This window comes from Physeter macrocephalus, chromosome 13 (assembly GCF_002837175.3).
Source record: "Physeter macrocephalus isolate SW-GA chromosome 13, ASM283717v5, whole genome shotgun sequence".
Classification (NCBI taxonomy): domain Eukaryota; kingdom Metazoa; phylum Chordata; class Mammalia; order Artiodactyla; family Physeteridae; genus Physeter; species Physeter macrocephalus.
Genome location: NC_041226.1, coordinates 1,347,733 through 1,364,912, shown reverse-complemented (window position 1 = coordinate 1,364,912; position 17,180 = coordinate 1,347,733). Strand labels below are relative to the sequence as shown.

The window sequence follows — 17,180 nt, the reverse complement described above, 5'->3', positions numbered from 1 at the left end:
TGTTGAGGATTTTTGCATTTATGTTCATCAGTGATATTGGCCTGTAGTTTTCTTTCTTTGTGACATCTTTGTCTGGTTTTGGTATCAGGGTGATGGTGACCTCGTAGAATGAGTTGGGGAGTGTTCCTCCCTCTGCTATATTTTGGAAGAGTTTGAGAAGGATAGGTATTAGCTCTTCTCTAGATGTTTGATAGAATTCGCCTGTGAAGCCATGATTTTTTCAAGCTAAGGACTCATCTCCTTAATTCTGGAAAATTCTCTGATATTACCTCTTTAATAATATTACTTCTCTCCTAATTCCTCGATTTTTTTCCTCAGATTCCTGTAAGATATATTTTAGAATGTTATCCTTCAGCCTCCTTGGTTTTCTGTTTTGTGTTGTTTTTTTGTTTTTATAATTTTATTTATTTATTTTTGCCTGTATTGGGTCTTCATTGCTGTGCGTGGGCTTCCTCTAGTTGCAGTGAGCGGGGGCTACTCTTCATTGTGGTGTGCAGGCTTCTCATTGCGGTGGCTTCTCTTGTTGTGGAGCACAGGCTCTAGGCGCGTGGGCTTAAATAGTTGTGGCATGTGGGCTCAGTAGTTGTGGCTCACGGGCTCTACAGCTCAGGCTCAGTAGTTCTGGCACACGGGCTTAGTTGCTCTGTGGCATGTGGGATCTTCCCAGACCAGGGCTCGAACTTGTGTCCCCTGCATTGGCAGGCAGATTCTTAACCACTGTGCCACCAGAGAAGTCCCTATTCATTTGTTTCTTAAGGGTTCGTTAAATTGTTTTTTTGTTTGTTTTTTTGTTTACTATTACAGGCAGTGCTCTAGTTAAATTGTCCTTTGGACACATGTCTCTCACATCTTGGAGTAGAATTTCTAGATCAAAGGGGATGCACATCTTTACTTATTCTAGAAATGCTAAATTGGCACTGTAGAGTGGCTATTGTGGTTTATTCTCACCAACAGTGTTTGAGTTCTTGTTTCTCCATCTTTTTCAGCACTTGATGATTAGACTTAATAAACTTTTGCCAGTTTGATCATTTTGCTAACATGTTTACTTTTTCTCTCTGGTATTTTTAGGGTGCTTGCATACTTTGTTACAGATAGCAAATGTCCATATACACATGTTCTTGTTTCTAGGTTCTCTCTTCCGTTCCAGTAGCCAGTTCTTCCATCCTTGGCCAGTGTTACACTGCTTTTAGTTACTACAGCTTTAGAGGACGTCCTTATATCTTGGAGGGCAAGTGGGCTTCCTTGCCCTCTTCCTCCTCCTTTTTCTTCTTCAGAAATTTGATTTTCCCATAAAGGTCTTACACAGTTTTTAATAGATTTATATGTAGGTGTCTTATCTTTTCTGTTGCTATTGTGAAAAATATTCTTTTTCAAGTATATTTTTTATTGTTTGTTGATCTTATACTAGAACTTCATTTTTGTGTATTGCATTTGCATCTTGCAACCCTGCTGAACTTTTATTAGTGCTAATGATAATTAGATTGTGAATATGACAGTTTTGTTTTTTCTTGTCCAGTTAAGTACACAATAGAGTTATAATTTCTTAAGTTATTAAAAATAAAGTGCACAAATTAAACTGACAAAGATTATAATATAAAAGTTAAAATCTTTATTTCAACCTTATTTTCAAATATGTATTTCATGCCATTTATGTCTTCTAGATGCCGAGCATACACATTCTCCCGTGGCACCTACATTCTGCACTCCTGGTTTGAAAATCCCTTCTACAAAGAACAGCACAGCTTTGGTAAACTTCCATAAAATTGAAAGTGCTAATCTTTTCCCTAGTGAATCCGATACACTATTTCCAGACTCAAACAGTCTGTTTAAAAAACGTAGACTGGGGCTTCCCTGGTGGCGCAGTGGTTGCGCGTCCGCCTGCCGATGCAGGGGAACTGGGTTCGCGCCCCGGTCTGGGAGGATCCCACGTGCCGCGGAGCGGCTGGGCCCGTGAGCCATGGCCACTGGGCCTGCGCGTCCGGAGCCTGTGCTCCGCAACGGGAGAGGCCACGGCAGATGGAGGCCCGCATACCCCGCATACCACAAAAAAAAAAAAAAAAAAAAAAAAAAAAAAAAAAAAACGTAGACTGTTGTAGCCTTTGGGAGTATATTTACAGTGTTTCCGGAGGGTCATTCGGCAGCAAACATCAAGAGCTTTAAAATTTTTCCATACCCTTTAACCAGAATTTATTCTAAGGCACATTGGGACAGAGATTTATAACCATTAAGTTATAGAGGGAAGAACACCACTATTTATAAGAGCAGAATATGTGAACAAACTAAATGTCAAATGATAAACAGGAAGCAAAATATACTATGGTAAATCCATAAGAGCCAGTGTCATGTGACTAGGATGTTTTGAAAAACAGGTAAGAACATATAGAAAGAATGTCTTCAAGAAATATTTAATGATATGGAAAATGATATATATGTGTATGTATATAAATACACACATACACATATATTTTAAGGAATAAGAATGGATAGAAACACACCAAAAAGTGGTTATCTATGGGTGATTTTTATGCCTTTTTTTCCAAATTTTTCCCATTGAACAAATTTACTATGTAATCAGAACCTCATCCCTGTTTAAAGTTGGTATGAACACTTAAGACAACCAATATGGTAGATTGGGCCGTCCAGTGGATCTTCCAGCAGTGATAGAAATGTTCTGTAATCTGTGCTATCCAGTGTGGTAGCTAGCTGCTGAGCATGTAAAATGTGGCTAGTGCATCCGAGGAGCTAATTTTTAGTTTTTTAAATTTTATGAATGTATAATTAAATTTACATAGCACCATGCGACTTGTGGTAAGCCACTGCTTATGTTCCTGGCCTCATTGCTGACTCTGCCCTAGGGAGATGGGCCAGGTTGGCATGAATGGGCTTTCTCCCTGGCAGCAGTGAGGGCGTAGCTCATCCTCCTACGACTCTTACCTGGCCCAGGATAGTGTTGCCTGAGTCTGGGTGGTGAATCCGTCTAAATCTGGGGTTCAGCCAACAGGCCTATTTAGATTTCACATGAAGCTCTTGCTCAGCCTTCAGTAATGACGATGGTACTTTTTCCTCCATATGCCATTTCTTTGTGTCCTTGATTTTATTTAGTTCTCGGTCAGGGAAGAGGGGGTCATTTTGGGGCCTACTTAGAGATCACAACAGAACTAACAATTGACTAACAATTTTTATTTACTATATTACTTTATACCACCATAATTTAATTATTTCTTTTTATTCTATAGGTATCCACAAATTATCCATTATCAAAAACAAATAGTTCATCGAATGACTTGGAAATGAAAGACAGTACATCGTTAGTTGTAAATTCAGACGAGTGCTTTGAGAATTTTGCAGATCCCTCTTCTCCTACGATTTCTTCTTATGAGAATCTGCTCAGAACACCTACACCTCCAGAAGTAACTACAATTCCAGAAGATATTCGCCAGGTTATTTTTCTAGGCTATTGTTTGTTTGTTTTCTGCGAAAATACCTGAAAATGATATTTAACTGTGTTATTTATCATCGGGCTAATGTGCTCGTTTGGATCTAAATCTAAATTGTGGGCTGTTAAGCCTGTCTAAGACCACCTGGCTAAGGCTCTTCAGAGCTGAGCACAAGCTAGTGATGTCATCATGCCTCTGTTCCCTCATGAGGCATTTTCTCTTTAACTTCATGTTCTGAAATGTATTCTTATAATATTTTCTAATCATTGTTCAAATGTGATCACCATGGCGACCATAGTTTCCATTGGTGTTTCTAGCAAAGTCAGAAATGTCATTTACCCTCCAGTTCTCCAGAGTTGGAGTATCATGAATAACTTGTATCAGTGTTTCTTGAACTTGAGATGTCTTGGGCCTCAGTTTGAGAAACATTTGTTTAAATATATTAGAATATCTGATTCTTTTTTTTTTCTTTTTTTTTGGCCACCACAAGGTTGGTGGGATCTTAGTTCCCTGGCAAGGTATTGAACCAAGGCCCCAGCATTGAAAGCGCCGAGTCCTAACCACTGGAACGCCAGGGAATTCCCATAGAATATTTGATTCTTTAGTACAACATAGTTTATCAGTAGTCTGTTACTGGTTTATAGCAAGTACCGACTCTACTAAATAACCACCAGCCTGATTCTCTGAGCATCCCTTCTTGATAAAAGTTACGGTGTTGGGGAGTTATTGCTTAAGCAAATGGAATTCTTAATAACCATTCTAGAGACCTTCCTAGCTTATGGAGAAGGATAAAGCTACTTGGGGAAATACCCAAATGCCATTGGAAGGGACTCATCCTAAGATATCAGTAAAGTGTTTGTTATCCTTCTTTCTCTGTCTTTTCTGCTTTCCTGGCACTATAATAAACTGAGGGAGGAAGCAGCATCTTCTGTCTATAGGCATTATATACAGTTTCCAGTTTGCCACAGTGATCCTTCTCTCTTCATTTCTGTGTTAAAGGAGGGAAACCTTGCATTTAATATATTACCTCTTTGTGAAAAAATCATAGTTGATATTTCAGATTCTTGTTTTTATAATCTTTATAGCTGATGATCTTTCTTTTGAGCATGTATTTCACCTCTTTCCTACACAGATTTCCCTAACGTCTTTGTAAAGGCTTGATTTGCTCTCAGGGATACACTGCTGCTTGCTTCCATTAACCCAGCAGTACATTTAGAAGCTTTAGAAATCCCTGCTACACCCAAGTTAAACTTCTAGTATCTCCATCTCTGTGCCGCTGCACGTCTGTGCTGCTAAATATTCTGACATTTTAAATAACCCAGATCTTCAAATTTTCCTTGGCTTTTCTTGAATGTTTTATAACAGCTTCCAAATTTATATTATGTTGTTCGTATGACTTGGTGAAAGAAGTTTGCTTTCTTTTAGATTTTATCAAAATACAACTCAAACCTAGCTACTCCGGTAGCAGTTAGAGAAGTGCCACCCAGCAAAGTGTTCCTTCCTCGGTGTGAAGGACAGGACGTCCGAGACGCTGGCAACAGAGAAACTGGTGAAAGTGAGTATGGTCCCATCCTAAAGGGACTAGATGTGTTATCTGAGGAGAACACTGAAATGGTAATAAACACTTGTAATTGACATCTGCCAGCTAGGTCACAGCCCATCTCTCTTTTGGTCCAGAATTCGTGATCCCTGCATCTCAGGCTCCCGCACTACCATGTTTTAGTGTCACTGGGAATCTACTCCCAACCATATTATGAGTGTAAAAATAGATGGCTGCGGTGTCGTGTCATTTGTTTCGTTGAAGGCTATTGGTTATACCTAATTGATATTTTCTGTTTGTATCTTTCTACAGAAATTGTAGTGGATCCATCCTTCCATTATAGAAACTGAACAGAATGAGATGAAAGCAAATCTGCTCTTAGTTTTCCACATTCCCCGACATCTTTCTGCTTTTGAAAATCCAACTCATATTAAAGATGAGCATGGACAATGATGTCATAAAATGCTTTTTATTAAGTTTGATTTAGTCTAACCTCAGTCTTGTTGACGTGTAGTTCAGTTACTCAGTTTTGAAAGATCATTACTATTTCACTGATTTCAAATTTACCCTGCCTAATGGAAGAGTATGGTTTAAGTAATATTAGGAAGCAGGATAAATAGTTTTTGAAATTTAAACGTTACTGTTTGCTACTCAGATAAGGCCACTTTCAGTCTTCTTGGGCTAGACAGTTGTTGCTAGACCTGGGCTTCTTCCTTGGGTCTAGCTCTGCCCCTCTGTCTCCTCTCATGACTATCCCAAGTCTTTTACACCTTTTATTTCAACAATGCTCTTTTAAGGCACTGTTGTTTACAAATGACAGCTTAAATTAATTTAGGAAGAGAGGAACTTACAGGCCTAGGTAACTATACTGAAGTAGATGTCTCGGACATTTGGAATTAGACACTTGCCTGCTGTCAGGATGGATGTTTTATTTTTACTTGTCAGTTTCATCCTTTCAAATCACCTCTTCCCAGCACATGGCTGCAACCTCTCCAGGTCCCCCTCCAGCTCGGTGGCCCAACAGAGCCTGAGCCTCACACTGTGGAGGGTCCCAGGACTCCTCCTGGCCAGGTGCTCATCTCTGGACTGTCCGCTGTGCCTCTAGAGCTGTTTGAGAGCTCCAGGCTGCCCTGTCCATGGAGCCCAAGATCCTTCCGGTCTAAGTAAAGTTGATGTAGCAAAGATTATCCTCTTTTATGGTTGGGCCTTGAAAGTCAAATGTGAAGACCTGTCACATTGTGAATCTTCGTTTTGTCAGAAAATTGTCACTAAAACAAAACAATTTATTCTTTGTTCTAGGAACTACTGTGTAAGATTTTTTGCTAAATATTGATACAATGTAAAATTCAAGATATTTAGTTTTATTTTTCCAGGTAAGCTCTGGTCAGCCTTGTATACGATGGTGACTCCCAAATTATATCAGCCTTTTATACACTATTTACCGTGGCTCTGTGTACCTAAGTCCACAGAGTGGACCGATTGCTTGAGGGAGGGAGTATATTCAAAGTGCACGCAGGGCTGAGTCCTGGAGTTCCATTTTAGAAGATGGAAAGAGGCAGAAAAATCTAGCAAAGGAGACGAAGAAGCTGGTGAAGTAAGAAGGAAATACTTCAAGCTGAGTGATCGATTCTTTCAATATTGCTGAGAATCCAAGACAAGACAGAATTACCACTGGACTTGGCAAAATTGCTGTTACTGACAGCACTGATTAATCCTGACAGAGTGCTCAGGATGGACGTCTGGAGTGGACTGGAAAGGTTGGAGGTGAGGAAGCAAAGATCATGGACTGAGACGGCTCTTTTCATGAGTTTTGCTCAAGAAGGGAGAGAAGAAATGGTGCTGCAGCCAGAGGGGGTGTGAGTGAAACCAGGTTTTTGAAGATGGGAAATAAAGAATGTTCCATTAATCATTTCCGATGGCCTGCTGGGTGTCTCCACCTGTCTTGTGATGGCCCCTCAATTCAGTTTGACCAGAATTTCTCTTTCCCTGGCCCTTACCACTCTCCTGTGATCTTAGTTTCTGTTCCCTAGAACTAGGATGCTTCCGGCTTATCAAACTTCAAATGTTACCCTTCAGCGTCTTCCCACTGCTCTCAAGATGAATCCAGGGTCCCAGCGTGGCCTCCAGGACCGCCCCGTGTGACTCGACCCTCAGTTGCTCCTCCCTCGTCTCAAAACCTGGGCTCCAGCCGGCAGCTGGCCTTTCCTCTCCTTCCCTTCCTTCCTGCCCCGGGCTTCACACGCCCCGGGCTTCACACGGGCTCTCTCTGCCCAAATGGCTTCCCCCACCCACTCTGCTCGGCTGGCTGACTATCCCTCACATCCTTATGCCGTGGATACTTGACTTTTTTGTCTGCCCACCACTCCTACCCCCTTAAAGGAAAACGCTCCGATTTTCCCTGAACTCAGCCCAGCTCCAAGACAGACCAAGCAGGGTCACAGTCCCTGACCAGGTGGTATCGGGCACGTGACCCACGTCGTATCCAAGAGAGCCAATGCTGGGACTTCGGGGAACTACTAGGAAGAGCAGAACGTTTTTCTGGATGTGCACCCAGAGCCGCGAAGCGAGAGGCCGAAGGTGGAGCTGCCACGGAAGTTCCAGCAGGAGGTGTGAGAGCTTGGAGGCCAGCTCTAACCCCAATTTTTCAGGTAAATGATTCATAAACTCCTTGTTTTCTCGTGACGTGAAGCTCTTTAACAGTCCTGCCTCATCTGCTTCAGGTCTCAGATTAAATGTCATTTTATCAAAGATTTTACCGATTTTCCCAGTCAGCACCCTGTTCTCATCCTTTATAGTACTTGGTAGAATCTGTAACAGAATATTTGAGAGTACATTTATTTAATGTTCATTGCCCCACTGGACCATAAGGTCGGTGTGGACAAGGACCTCATTTGCTTGCCTTGTTCATTATTACACTGGTACCTGCCAACTTAAAATATATATTGGTTAGTGATAACATCAAACATTTACTGAGGTCTTACTATGCTAGGCATGGTTCTAAGTACATTCCTTAACCCACTTAATTCTTAAAAAGTAACTCTTAGCAAATAGGTGCTAGCATTTCGACTTTTCAGATGAGGAAATTGAGGCTTTAATGATGGACTTCTCTTTCCGTCCCATTTCCCAGCCAGATCTTGCTGACCGCCTCTGGGCTGTGTTCCCTCCCCCATCCTCTGCCACACCCCCGCTTGTCACCTGACGAAGCATCTTAGGGTCCTCTTCATCCTGATCTCTGGCCAAACTCCTGGTGCGTGCTTGTTCACGCCACACCCTTTATCTACTGGGAGCCTAAATCCAACCCCTGTGGGCGCTGAACAAGGTCACATGCCATCCTCAGCGGCAACTTGCCTTTCTCATGACACCTTCTAATCCGCCTTTGATCATCGGCGTTTACACCTTTTGTTACCAGACTAAGGCTTTCTGACGAAGGGTCTGTGTGTCAGGTTTGGCTGCACCCCCAGGCCCACGGCATTCATCCCATATTTCATTCCCTGGAAGTGTGGAAGGAGCTAGTAATACTACAAATTCTGACAGTTTCCAATAACGTATGCAGATTCTGGAAGTGCCTCAGGTGGTTCACCTCATTCATAGTTTAAACTGCCTTAATTTCATCCTCTCCGGGACACTTTCTGAGGAGTTGGCTGCAGCTGGGCTGGCCCGCTAGCGTGGGGAGGAGCAGGAAATTCTGACAGCTGAAGGCATGAAGTGAGGGGGCTACAAATGCCTTTTTTCTTGTTTTTAAAACAGCTAGTTTATTGAACATTCCCTCTCAGCCAGGCCCTCCTCTAAGCCCCCTTTTATTTGGCTCTTCTCAACAATGTCCTGAGGTAGGCGTGTGATTAGAACACCTTTATACAGTAAACTCCTCACGACATTCCCAGGCTGATGGGTTTTGCTTATTAAAATTATTTTAGTATTTAGTATTAAAATTGCTTTTTAGGTTTCAGCTTATTCCTCCTAGGGATTACGGGGGTGGGGGGGGAGAGATCAATGACTGTCTTCATAGAAGAGCTGCCTAGTTCATGATTAATCCTAACAGAATAAATATGCTTCCTTCAAGCTTGTTCCATTACAGGTTCAAGAAACTGTAGCAATTTGTAAGAACAACCTATATCTAAGCAATACAATACACGCCAGAACACTCAGACCTCACCTGGCTGCTCTGACACTCAACCTGGAAACCATGACCATATCATTTCCTTAAAAGACAGGTGTTTTGGTTTGTACCAAAACTGAAGCATGCCCACATACTCTGGATGACGGTCCCCTGGCAAAAGTCTGTAATGCAGAGGACAGCTTCACTGCAAGAGCAGTACCAGTGCAGCAGGTGGAAGCCAGCTGGCAGTGAGCCGAGGACAACACAACACTATTTTTGGAAACGTATGTTTCTAGTCATCTATTGTTGGCTCCCTCCCAGCCCACTTGCGAGCTGTTACTTAAAGCAGGCCTCCACTTCCCGCTGAAGTGAAAATGGTAGCCACTGCCTGCGCCTCAGTGCCGAAGGTTCCATGAGGTCAGGCACCACCAGAGCTCCTCAGCACATCTCAGCACTCAAATTCTAAGCTGTTCAATTTCACAACAGCTAAGTTTGGAGTTTGTGATAGAATAGAAACAGGCTGAGTTCTGCTCTATATAAGAGTAACAAGAGTTTGCCTAACAGTTTAACAGCTTTCTTTCCCCTTCACAGCTGCCCCTACATGCGCACACACACACACACAGAGTTGATATCTGAAACATCCCCTGAGCCAGTGCCCACGATGGTAATGAAAATTTAAGTATAAACTTAACATCGACTCCCTACCGAGGATCCGGTAAGTAGCTGAAAATGCCAAGCTCCTGTACGCTGTGAGAAAACTGAAGATACCAACCTCCGAAGGGAAAACACCTCAAGAGCCTGTGAGGCAGTCAGGACACTGAAGGCTGAGCACGTGCCGTCACGGTGACCGTGAAACAGCTCAGCTGCTCGCTCAAAGCCGTACTGTCACAGCCAGAGGTGAATAAGGACCAAGTACAAGGCTTTTCATTCTTAGCATTATATTCAATGATAAATTCACTAGGTATTCTTTAACTGTACTTTTCTTTAAAGGAAAAATTCCATGTTGGGACACAGAGGTGGCCAACAGACACATGGAAAGGTGCTCACATCACTAACCATCAGGGAAATGCACATCAGAACCACGAAAATAACACCTGACGCCTGTCCAAAAGACGAGAGATAAGCGTTGGCAAGGGTGTGGAGCAAAGCTCTCTGCACCCCCATGTTTCCTAAGGAATTATTTATAATAGCCATGGTATGGAAACAACCTTAAGGGTCCGTGGGTGGATGAATGGATAAGAAAGTTGTGAGATACAGACAGACACATATATACATGCAATGAAATATTACTCAGCCATAAAAAAGGAAATCTTGCCATTAGCAACAACTTGGATCTAGAGGGCATTATGCTGAGTGAAATTAGAGAAAGATATCAAGTACCACATGATCTCACTTAGATGTAGAATCCAAAACACAAAACCAACAAGACAAAACCAAACTCATAGATACAGAGAACAGACTGTTGGTTATCCATGGGGAGGCGGGCAGGGGTGGGCCAAAGGGTAAAGGGGGTCAACCGTACGGTGACAGATGGTAACTATAGACTTGTGGTGGTGATCAGTTTGTAGTGCATACAAATAATGAATTATGCTGTATACCTGAGACTAATATATTGTTATGTACCAATTTTACCTAAAAAAAAAAAGTCCACGTTGGAACCAAGCAAATAAACCACTTTATTTTCAACTCGCCTGGAATTACAGGCGAAGCCCCCATTGTAGGAGTTCACACCGTTATGCAAAGTTGGCTTTCAAAGTCCTTTAATGAGTTCCTGCCTTCTTGATCTGCATAGTACGCATCTTCTCCACAAACAGGAAGGTAATCATGGCTCCTCTTCTCCAAAAAATTCCGTTTAAGTTAATTGTGTGACTTAAGGAGCTCAGGCCTATCTAGTGTGAATGAATAAAGAATCTAAGGGTTTGCACAAACTTCAGTGGAGAAGAGGCCCTAGATCTGGGTTCCAGGCTTGCATCTGTCACCTGTTGACTGCACCAGGGACCCCAATCCTACGATCATTAGATTTTAAAGGCTGCTTTTGTATGTACAAGATCAAACTACTGCAATTTTACTTTGCTAGTACATTTTTTCAAATTTTGGAATACACATTTTCAAACTTTTCTACTGCAGTAGACTAAAGGTAATTGGCCTTATCACATACTGCACACTTTATAAACTTCAAAATGAGACTGCAACAGTGCCGCGGAAGAGATGGCACCCGTGCTGACTGAACTCTACTTTACAGCTAACTTTGTTTCTTACATGTCAGGCACTATTCCAAGCCCTTTGCAAACAATTAGTCTTCACAATCCTGTGGGCTGTTACCTCCACTTTACAAATTTTAAACAAACAAATGAAACAGGTTCAAGTAACTTGTCCACGGTTGCTATTAGTGTAACCAGGATTTTAATGTTCAGCCCAACTGGTTGTAACCACTGTGCATACTGCCTCTCAGATCAGGCACGAGTCAGCCCCAGCACTGAACAGGGCGTGTGAACATCCCCTCCTTAACTTGACCTCATCCCTGACCTTCTCCCTTGATCTTAATACTCTTCTTTCGTTCCTCCCTGCATTTTCAGATCTTCAAGGTAAACCTTTCCATCCTTACCCTAAGTTCTAACCTTGTTCCTCTATACTACTTCCTGCCCTCAGAATGCCCCATTCTCACCATTTTTAAAACATAAAAAGGCCTCACTGTGGCACCCATTCTCCTTTTCTCTAACTTGTCATCACACCTTGATTCAGGCAGGCCGCTCCCTTCAAACACAGACGGCTTCTTCAACTTGCCTCAGCTCAGACTGTTCCAAATCGCCTCAGCTGCCCCTCCCACCTTCCCAAAGGTCTTCTTCCCAACTCCATACAACCTTCTGGGCGACAAACTCCTGCTCTATTTAATACAATCTCATGGCTTTCTTGTTCTGCCCCATTGGGGCTTAAACATACCAACTCCACTACTTAGCATAAACCCCCAATACTAAATTAAACCCTGAACCCATGCCCCATTAACTTTCACACTCAAAGTGACTGCAACATATATTTAACAATACAGTTTTACATATAATGCTAAGAGCACTTTTCATATTTTACAGAAGAACGTGAAACATGGACTTTCTATTAATATTCATACCACAGCAAAGCCAAATCTAACTCCTAAATAGATGCATTACAATTCGTTTAGAGTTTAAAGGCTTAATGGCAAAAAGGGGAGGAGGAAAAAGCGAAAGTTTATTTTACATAACTGAATGGAAAATAAATTCAAGAAATAGTAAATAAAATTCAGTACGGCCTCATGCGCCCTCCTGAAGGAGGCGGTGCCCGATTTGGAGGAGTGATCGCTATGTCCAGATAGTCTCCGATTTGGAACTTCTGCGACTGCAGCGTCATGGAGTCGTCAGTCCCCTTTCTCCCAGACATGGTGCTGCCGATCTCCTTTACTCTGCAGGGAAGGAGACCAACTGTTAAAGGGCGGCTGGTCAATGCCAGGGTGTGCCACAAAGTGACCGTGGGGCCGGACTTGCTCCATTCTCTTACGGCACAGTTAAAATGTAAGTACTACATTAATCTAAACCAGATACTAAGATGTATAAATCTGTAGTTCCCCCCTCAACTAAAGAGATTCGCTGAAGGGATTATCCCTATCAGTTAAAACATACTGAAATCAAAGAGATTATAAGAATTAAGAATGAAAAGTTACCTACCGATAGCCAGGCCTTTTAAGATCTGTAAAAACAATTGCAAAATTGAAGTGTGTGCCCTTCTTTCTGGCTTCTGGGTAGACTTCTTTTACTAAACTAGTCAGTTCTTTCAAGGTTGCATCCATCCTGAATTTTTTTTTTAGAAAAAAAGACATTACATTTGATTAATCAGCAATGATGTAACCAAGGATACTGACACACACTGAGTTAATTACATGTGTCTCAACTGCAACTTTACCTTAGAAACTGTCAGGGTCTTACAACTGAGTTCATTTCAAAGCACCCACTAATACTATTTGCCCCCAAATATTCCCCTTACCAGCCTCAGTGTTTGAAATTTTCATGAATTAAGGTCAGACCGGTAATATGCTGAAAGGGACTTCAGAATTACATATGCTACCTTTTGTTGCTATGTAACATCTCACTGGCCCAGTGACTACCCACTTAAGGATAACTAGTCCAAATTAATCCAGATTCTTAAAATAATTGTTTTTCATTATTTCAAAGACATACTTTTCTACATTTTAGCATCTCCTTTCTAAGATTACATGTTCTGATGAGTTTTACAATAGATGGACTCCTAAAGCCAATGAAACCTATGGAATTTTCAAGACTAAGCATAGGCTCCTTTCACAATATATATTCTTGCCCTGCCAACTTCTATTTGAACTCAGAATTTAATATAGTCCCTTGAGCTAATATGGCACAATCTGGAAAAACCTTTTAAAATATAAGCATCTTGTATTATAAGCAACAGTCTAAGTTTCTGAATTGTTTTCTTCCCTGACAACTGGGAACATGAAACGGAGGACTTGGAACTTGAAGCAACATGGCCTGCAGAGTGCTATACAATGACCCTGGACACAAGGCACCTGTAAAGATGAGAACGCCAATGGACAGCATCGAGCAGGGAATCAAACACCCAAGACATCATCTAGTTTTAACTCTGCACACTATTTATACCATCTCTACCACATCATCCTCAAGTAGAACCATGGCTTCAACTGCAGTGAGAACAAAAACATCCACGATGACCACATCAACTTCTGCTCTCTACTGCTGCTGAATCCTCTTCAATATGCCCGTAACAGAACTCAACAGTGTCCCCCGCAAAACACGCCCTTCCTCTCATATTACCCTCAAAACCACCATCACCCAGTTAGATGCCCAGGTCACAAACCTAAGCGTTGTTCAGTTCTTCCCATTTCTATCTTGTTGTTGCTACCTCCTAAAGACAGATCAAACTGGACTTCCCTGGCGGTCCAGTGGTTAAGACTCCACGCTTCCACTGCTGCACGTGCAGGGTCAATCCCTGGTCGGGAACCTAAGATCCCACATGCCACGTGGCACAGCCAAAAGACAGATCAAATCTAGTTTTTTCTCCATCTCCACCATCACAACTTTATTTCAACCTCTCATTATTCAAATCTCTGTATGTTGCTTCCAACTCATCTCAACTTTTTTTTTTAACCTGACATTCTAATGATGTTTATTCTGTGTCAATTATTCCCTGGTATGTACAGTGTATACTTACGTACCAGAAAGGACTCTTCCTCTCCAACAACATTTCCCACATATTGTCATCTTGCTCATAATGAACGTGGGGAATTGGTTTCGCACCTTTTGTCAGTCCTTACAGTGTGAGTCCTCCACAGGCTTCCCCCCTGCTGAGGACTGGCCCCAGGCCAACAGCTGGAGTGCCAAGTGTTGCTTTCTGATTAGCAGTCTAAAGGGTGAGTACACAGGCGACAAATGCAAGAGCTGTCTCGGGGTTGAAGCCTTTGCTAGGTGACTGTGAGGGTCAGTTTTATGTGTCAATTTCGAGAAGCTACAGCCCCTAGTTATTCAGACACTAAGGTAGGTGTTGTGTAAGGTGTTCTTTAGATGGGATGAAAGTCTATAATCAGTTGACTTTAAGGCAGATTATCCTAGATAATCTGAGTAAACCTCTTTCAATCAATGAGTGGGCCTCATGCAATCAGCTGAAAAGGCCTTCAGAGCAGAGCTACGACTTCCCTGAAGAAATTCAGCACCTTATGCTGGAGAGTTCCAGCCTGCCCTTCGTCATAACCTGCACCACAGGTTATGCACCACAGACTAGGGACTTAGGTACCTAAGCAGCCCCCACAATTGTGTGAACCAATTCTTTGCTATAAATCTCTTTACATCTCCTATTGGTCTGTTTTTCTGATTGAACCCTGTTACAGTGATCTACGTCATTCTCTTCCAATAACCTGTTTAGCGGTCACCCAAGCACAGGATGTATCACTCCTGTGGTGTGTGGGTATTCCCACAGCTCCACACAGTGCCTTGGACTTGAGCAAACTCAACTAGCTTCTGCTGGGCTCCTCTGGACCTCACTCCTTTTCCCTTGACTTGTCTTAAGGCCTCCTGCTTTGGCCCCTCAGTCTACTTCTACAAATTGAGAATTCCCAATCTTCCCTCATTACTGCTTCTGGGAGTGGCAGCAGGGCTCTGTGCTACCACTCACCAACCATCCTGTCTTTCTTTGGCCACCATTTTGAGGTATAACATAAGGTTGTCTTTCCTAGTTTGGTTGCAGTTTATGGACAGGACAGTTTAGGACAGGAAATTTTTGTAATTTCTTTCTTGATTGAGAGTAGAGAGTCTGTGGAACAATCTCACCCTGCCATCTCCACCCTAAAGTCTTAATTAGCATTTATTTCATCTGCTTTCTCTCTGAGATTGTGTTTACTCTAGAGAGGGGCAGTACCCTCTTTATACCCTCTCGGTCTAAGCAAAGCACCTGGCAAATAGGGACTCTTAATTTGTTGGAGGAAATATAGACTTTTAACATCTGAACAGAGGTGTTCATCAATCTGTTGATAACAGTTCTTCCCTATAAGTTAAATCACCCTTCCTGAACTTTTATTCTGGAACAATACTGAACTAGAATCATGCTACATAAATTTCGCTGAAAGGTGGAAACCCCTGAAGTGTTCATCAACAGACAAGTGGACAGACAAAATGTAGCACATCCTTCCAATGAAATATTATTCAACCCTAAGAAAGAATGACTTTTTGTTATACACTAAACCATGATGAACCTTGCAAACATAAGTGAAATAAGCCAGACACAACAAGACAAAGCCGATATGAGAGCACTTATATGAAGTACTTAGAATAGGCAAATTCATATAGACACAGAGGAGTGTCTACCAGGTACTGGGGTAAGGGAGGAATTCCCATTGTTACTGCTTACTGGGTACAGAATTTCTGCTGGGGGGAATTTAAAAGTTTTGTAAATAGTGGTAATGGTTGCACAATGTGAATGTATTTAATGCCATCAAATTGTACCCTTAAACAATTAAAATGGCAAATATCACATATATTTTACCACACCATATGTATTTTTAAAAATTATACACCTTTTACTAGTACTAAAACGCCACGATAATGTCCAACCAAGGAGCTGCATGCAGCTGGCTGTATGTGATGCTCCTAGTCAGACGCGAGGTAGGAAAGGTACGCTTGAAGGGAAAACGCTCGGAGGCAGGTCTTCAGGAAACACACATCAAAAGCTTCTCCATTAAGCACCACAACAAAAACCACCCGGTTCTGTTTTTTTTCCATGCAACGACACCTAAGGCTTAGTATTATGTGCAGACGCTCTACGAGGACGACAACTATCACCCAACAGCGCCACTCCCCCTCCCCATGTTATTCTAGCACCACAAACTCGACCAAGTTTAGGGGCGGCTACCGCACTGAACGACCTACGTGTCACTTTCGTACCAAGCAGCCACGACAGTGACAGCAACCTTGGCTCAATTCTTTACAACCCAAAAGTTTCAACCTCAGACGTAAAAGCGCCACAAGATAGGCAAACACCCATTTCTCCAACGGCTGAGACCCCGACTTCCCGCGAGTTGCACCCAGAGGCCCCGAGCGCTGGAGGAACTGAAAACGCGGCAGGCGGGCCCCCAGCGACCCCCGCCCCGACGCCAGGCCCTGACTCACCAGGTGTAGATCTGCAGCTCGCTGGACGGCACGTTTCCGCGGGAGAACTCGTCCATGCGGTGGTGGCGGCCGTTGTTGGTGGTGAAGACGCGCAGCAACAGCGGGCAGGTCTGGGGGCGGGAGAGGCGAGTCAGGCGGCAGCGAGCACGGCCCCTTCCTTCCCCTCCACCCGCGCACGGCCGCCCCCTCCCAGCCGCCCCTCCGCCCCGGGGCCCCCTCTACCTCTCCAGACCCGCACCTTCTCCCGATCGATGGGCTTCTCGGGCTCCTTCTTAATCTCCTCCTGAGTAACGCGCGACTCCACCGCCATCTTCCTCCTGCTGCCGGCTAGACGCTCGCCCTGACCTCCGACCCCAACAGCTAGCATGAGAACCAAGGCTCTCGCGAGGAGACGCTCGAGAATTTATAGACGACCGGCGTGGGGGGCGGGGCGT

At 43.1% G+C, this 17,180-nt stretch overlaps 2 protein-coding genes across 2 annotated transcripts in view; one reads left to right on the top strand and one right to left on the bottom strand.

Annotated features, from left to right (window-relative positions):
- Positions 1 to 6,761, top strand: part of SKA3 (spindle and kinetochore associated complex subunit 3) — a 23,019-nt gene extending 16,258 nt beyond the window's left edge. The window contains exons 6-9 of the mRNA XM_024125986.2: positions 1,662 to 1,747; positions 3,237 to 3,440; positions 4,863 to 4,992; positions 5,290 to 6,761. Coding sequence (XP_023981754.1) covers positions 1,662 to 1,747; positions 3,237 to 3,440; positions 4,863 to 4,992; positions 5,290 to 5,327 — 458 coding nt within the window. The 3' untranslated portion in view covers positions 5,328 to 6,761. The remainder of the gene's footprint in view (positions 1 to 1,661; positions 1,748 to 3,236; positions 3,441 to 4,862; positions 4,993 to 5,289) is intronic.
- Positions 6,762 to 12,274: 5,513 nt separating this feature from the next.
- Positions 12,275 to 17,125, bottom strand: SAP18 (Sin3A associated protein 18). The gene is made up of 4 exons (XM_007112598.4): positions 16,985 to 17,125; positions 16,747 to 16,856; positions 12,769 to 12,891; positions 12,275 to 12,506 (listed from the first exon to the last, which is right to left on the bottom strand). The coding sequence occupies exons 1-4, from the start codon at positions 17,111 to 17,113 to the stop codon at positions 12,347 to 12,349; spliced, it is 522 nt and encodes a 173-aa protein (XP_007112660.1). The 5' UTR covers positions 17,114 to 17,125; the 3' UTR covers positions 12,275 to 12,346.
- Positions 17,126 to 17,180: the final 55 nt, after the last annotated feature.

Excerpts from the sequence above, each read along its gene's own strand:
- SAP18 (XM_007112598.4), bottom strand. The coding sequence starts at position 17,113 with ATGCTAGCTGTTGGGGTCGGAGGTCAGGGCGAGCGTCTAGCCGGCAGC. Across the intron at positions 12,892-16,746 it reads GAGCTGCAGATCTACACCTG|GATGGATGCAACCTTGAAAG; the intron begins GTGAGTCAGGGC and ends AAAAAAATTCAG. Across the intron at positions 12,507-12,768 it reads CTTAAAAGGCCTGGCTATCG|AGTAAAGGAGATCGGCAGCA; the intron begins GTAGGTAACTTT and ends CCTTCCCTGCAG.